Source organism: Galeopterus variegatus, unplaced genomic scaffold (genome assembly GCF_000696425.1).
Source record: "Galeopterus variegatus unplaced genomic scaffold, G_variegatus-3.0.2 Scaffold5116, whole genome shotgun sequence".
NCBI lineage: Eukaryota > Metazoa > Chordata > Mammalia > Dermoptera > Cynocephalidae > Galeopterus > Galeopterus variegatus.
The window spans coordinates 35,856-40,490 of NW_007731227.1; the positions used below are offsets into that span (position 1 = coordinate 35,856).

General features: G+C 34.6%; 1 protein-coding gene across 1 annotated transcript in view; it reads left to right on the plus strand.

Moving 5' to 3' along the window:
* Window positions 1-2,528: 2,528 nt before the first annotated feature.
* LOC103604390 (centrosomal protein of 112 kDa) overlaps window positions 2,529-4,635 on the plus strand; it is a gene marked incomplete at its 3' end in the record, with an annotated part of 124,111 nt that continues 122,004 nt past the window's right edge. Inside the window, exon 1 of the mRNA XM_008588947.1 lies at window positions 2,529-2,637. Coding sequence (XP_008587169.1) covers window positions 2,532-2,637 — 106 coding nt within the window. The remainder of the gene's footprint in view (window positions 2,638-4,635) is intronic.

The window sequence follows — 4,635 nt, forward strand, 5'->3', positions numbered from 1 at the left end:
AGGTTGGAAGAGCAGTAGTTGGGAAATGGCAGTATGGATCTCGATGATTTCCTTCTTGGGCAGGGTGGGATGGAAAGAGGGAAAGACTACAGAGAGGGCATGTGTGCACGAGAGAGAACGAGAGACCTTGGTTCACGTGTGAGGACTGTAACAGAAGTAAAGTCAGCCAGTGACAGCTGGGGTTTACTTACCGAGACAGTATACAGAGAACTTTCTATGAAGAGGTTGTTGATAATAAATGGTGGACACTATGGTAAATATTAGAAACTGGTTTAGCAGGGGGGAGGGCAGTCTGTGGAGCAAGACAGCTTATGAGACAGAATATAGCTTTTCCCAAGATATATAATTTGTAAATTGAATAAATGACAAATTGGACATTATACATAATGTAAAAGTGGTCTACATCCCTACTAGGACGTTTCACAATTTCAAGGAACATGTGGAATGCAGAAATGTTTTTAACTTACGAAATTTTGTCAAAACCTATGTTTCTGATTTCTGCGTTTCACGATCTTCACATTCAGTGTTTTTCTTGCTAATTAGGAAGAAATATGAAGAACAGTATTTTAAGTTTTTTAAAGGGAATTAAAAATTTTAAAGTTACATCCAGCAAATTCACTCTTTTGGTCTACAGTTCTATGAGTTTTTATACATGTGTAGGTTCTCGTGACCTCCTCCACAGTGTACAGAACAATTCCAACACTCCAAATAGTTTCCTTGTGCCACCCCTTCGTATTCCAACTTTCCCCTCACTGCTAACTCCTGTGAACCACAGTTCTGTTCTCTATGCCTGTATGTTTTGCCTTTTTTAGAATGTCCTGCAAATGGGATTAGACAGTATGTAACCTTTTTCTTTCACTTAGCATAATACGTTTGAAGTTTATCCATGCTGTTGATAGTTCATTCCTTTCTGTTGCTGAGTACTATGTTATTGTGTGGATATACCACAGTTTATCAGATCCCCAGTTAAGGGACATTTGGACTGTTTTCAGCCCCCCCCCCCAAAAAAAAAAAAAAACCTGTTATGAACATCACATTTGCATTTTTTTTGTGAATATAGATTTTTCATTTGACTTCAGTAAATACCTGGGAGTGGGATTTCTGGATCATATGGTAAGTGTATGTTTGTTAGAAACTGCCAAACAGTTTTCCAGAGCGGCTGTACCATTTTGCATTCCTACCAGCAATGCATAAGAGTTCCTGTTGTTGTTCTGCATCCTCATCAGCACTTGGGATTGTTTGCAATTTTAACTTAAGTTGTCCTGATGTGTTTGTAGTGGTATCTCATTATGGTTTTAATTTGCATCTGCCTAATGACTAATGATGTTAAGCATCTTTTCAATGTGCTTACTTGTCATCTGTGTTACTTCTTTGGTAAAGGGACTAATTTTTTTGCTGATTATTTTTATTGGGCTGTTTGTTTTCTTATGCTTGAGTTTTGAGAGTTCTTTATATATTCTTATATAGATTCTTTATAAAATGTATGATTTGCAAATATTTTTTCCTAGTGTGGTGTCCTTTGCAGAAAAAAAGCTTTTTTTTTTTTTTTTTTCTTTTATGGATAGTTCTTTTAATTTTGTTTATCAGAAATCTTGCATTACTCAAGATCATGAAAAATTTCCCTTATGTTTTCTTGTCAGAATTTTATAGTTTTACATTTTACACTTAGATCTGTGATTCATTTTGAGTTAATTTTTATACATAGCATGAGGTTTAGGATGAGGTTCAGTTTCTTTCCTCTTTTTTTTTTTTTTTTTTTTTGCATCTGGATATCCAGTTGTTATAGCATCATTTGCTGTCAAAACTGTCATTTCTCCATGAATGTACCTTTCTTGAAAATCAGTTGTCCATGTGTGTACTGGTCCATTTCTGGACCCTCTAGTCTGCTCCATCGTTGATCTATGTGTTTATCCTTTCACCAGTACCACATTGTCTTGACTACCGTAGCTTTATAGTACATCTTAAAATAGGGGGCCGAGCCCGTGGTGCACTCGGGAGAGTGTGGCGCTGGGAGCGCAGCAGTGCTCCTGCCGCGGGTTCAGATCCTATATAGGGATGACCGGTGCACTCACAGCTCTCACTGGCTGAGCGCGGTGCGGCCAGTCTCAAAAAGTACCCAAAAAAAAAAAATTGGGTAATGTGAGTCCTCCAACTTTGTTCTTTTTCAGAATTGTTTTGGCTATTTACCCCCCCCAAAAAAAATTGGGTAATGTGAGTCCTCCAACTTTGTTCTTTTTCAGAATTGTTTTGGCTATTTCTACTTGCCTTTCCATATTCTAGTACCTGTTACCTTTCCATATAAACTTTAGAATCAGCTCATGAATAATTATAAAAATTTTATAAAGAATTATAAAAATGTATAATTATAAAGCTGCCGGATTTCGATTGGAATTATATTAAGTCTACAGGTCAATTTGGGGAGAATTAATATTTATCTGATGAGTTTTCTTTGATCTCTTTCGTAAGAGTTTTATACTTTTCAGTATACAGATCCTTAATATTTTAATTTTAAATCTTTTTCAGATTGGATTATGGAAATGGGAAGTGAAGAAGAAAAATGGGAAAAGCTGGATGCAGAATTTGATCACTTTGTGGTAGATATGAAGCCCTTTGTTCTAAAATTACCCCATAGGTCAGGTAAGATCATGTTTGAAAATTAGTTTCTTAAGATTGATTTTTTTTCTTTGTATTTTTTAGTCAAACCAGTAAACTATAAAAATGGAAGGAAAGCTGAATTCCGTTAGTAACAGTTTTCGCCATTGACATAGGATTGTTAACTTTGAGCTGTTCAAGGCTAAAAAGAAATTTAGTGACTATATCCTTCTAAACTGTGGAAGGATCTTATTGTGATATCACCGCTCACATGTCATGAGCTTATAGTACATGGATCTCTAAAGTTATCTACAAATGTTTTTTCCTATATCTTTTTCCTCTTTCTGTGGAAATGTTTTGTCTTTCAGGAGCCTACTGTTCACTTGCACTTTGACTCTTTTATTGATCAAAGCAGAAAAGAATCTATTGGTCTTTTATGCTTTTCGGTTTGACTGAGCAAAATCAAGTATGAATGAGTTTTTGTTGCTATCTTGTCTGCAGTTTCTGGCCTGTTATTTCTAATTATGGAATGAGAGTCTGTCTCAAGTTAGAGAATTTCCAGATAATTTAAGGCATCGGAGAGCAACTGGAGAGAATTTTGGGAGTCAGGGAGATTCTCCAAGTCATAGGAGGTATAAGGTTGGCTGTAAAGGTAAATCTGATTTGGTTGCTTTTGAGTTGGAGGGTTTGGAGTGGGGCCAAGAAACCATGGCTTTTACCTCTTCCAAGTTCTCTATTTCTCTGAGGTGTCTGAGTGGATTCTAGATAGAAAGTGAGGAACTGATTCAATATTGGATATTTATTCTAGGGAGCTGCTTTGGGAGAAGGGAGGATAATATGTGAGTTATGTGTTCTGTGGTCACCTGTTGTTCTAGGGCCTGCAACCTTTCCTAGTCCAGGGTAGCTTTGTGTGGTCTTTTCTTGGAGTCTCTTCCTCTACCCATTTCTCTTGCCTTGTTGGGCCTTAACCTTTTCTTTCTTCTGCTATTCTTCAAGTGAATATTTCATGTCTCATTCATGATTATTTGATTTAGTATTTAATGATATTTCTATACTGCATCCTCTTCTGATATTTACTACCTTTTTTTTCTTTTTGTCTTAGATCTGCTGATTGGGAAAAAGTTGTATTAAAATTTCCCATTGTAAATATATTTCAAATAAGACTATCCTTATATTTTATTTTCTTTTAAAAACAGATTTTGGGTATATAGAATTGACTAATAATCTTTGGTTTATGACACATTGTCAATATTGGTACATCCATGGCCCTCTTTAATTAATTCATAATAAGCACCTGGGAACTCACATCCCAATCAAGAACTAGAAATTCATAACAACTTACATCTTCTTATAGGTAAATTCTACTGTTGATAAGGGTTTTTCCAATCATTTTAAGTAGAGGAATGAATTCTTTACATTAACCAAGTTGTACTAAATTCTGGGCATTAGAATATTATATAGATTTTAGTTTTCTACAAAACGTGGAAAATATGTAGTTTGAAAAACTACTAAAGTTTATCAGTTTTACTTCCTTTTTTTTGTATAAAGTATGCACAATATTTCGTGTAGTTTGTTTTGGGATTATGTAATTTTCAAAGCAAAAAAATACAGAAGTTTTTTAGAGGCATAGCTCTCATGCCTGTAGTGATATTCACAAAGTGGTAAACGCAGCCTTACTGATTTTTATAGGTAAAACAATAAATGAATATGACCTTTATAAAGTAAGAGATTAGAGTAGACTTATGATTTGTGTTAGATATATAATCCTCACATTGAGTTAGACTGATATAAAATTAATATCAGAATAGTTTTCACGAGACCTAAAACAATTCTGTGTCATAACAAGACCATGTAGTCAATAGATCATTATATGTGGATTAAACTGTGCTGTATTTTTTAAGGTAGATTTTAAAAGGATAATTATTTTACAAAAATACCTGTAAATAGCACTCATTTATTTATTTATTTATTTTTTTTTTTCCTTTTTTTTTTTTTTTTGTCTTTTTTCGTGACCGGCAATGGATTGCAACCCTCAGTGTTGCG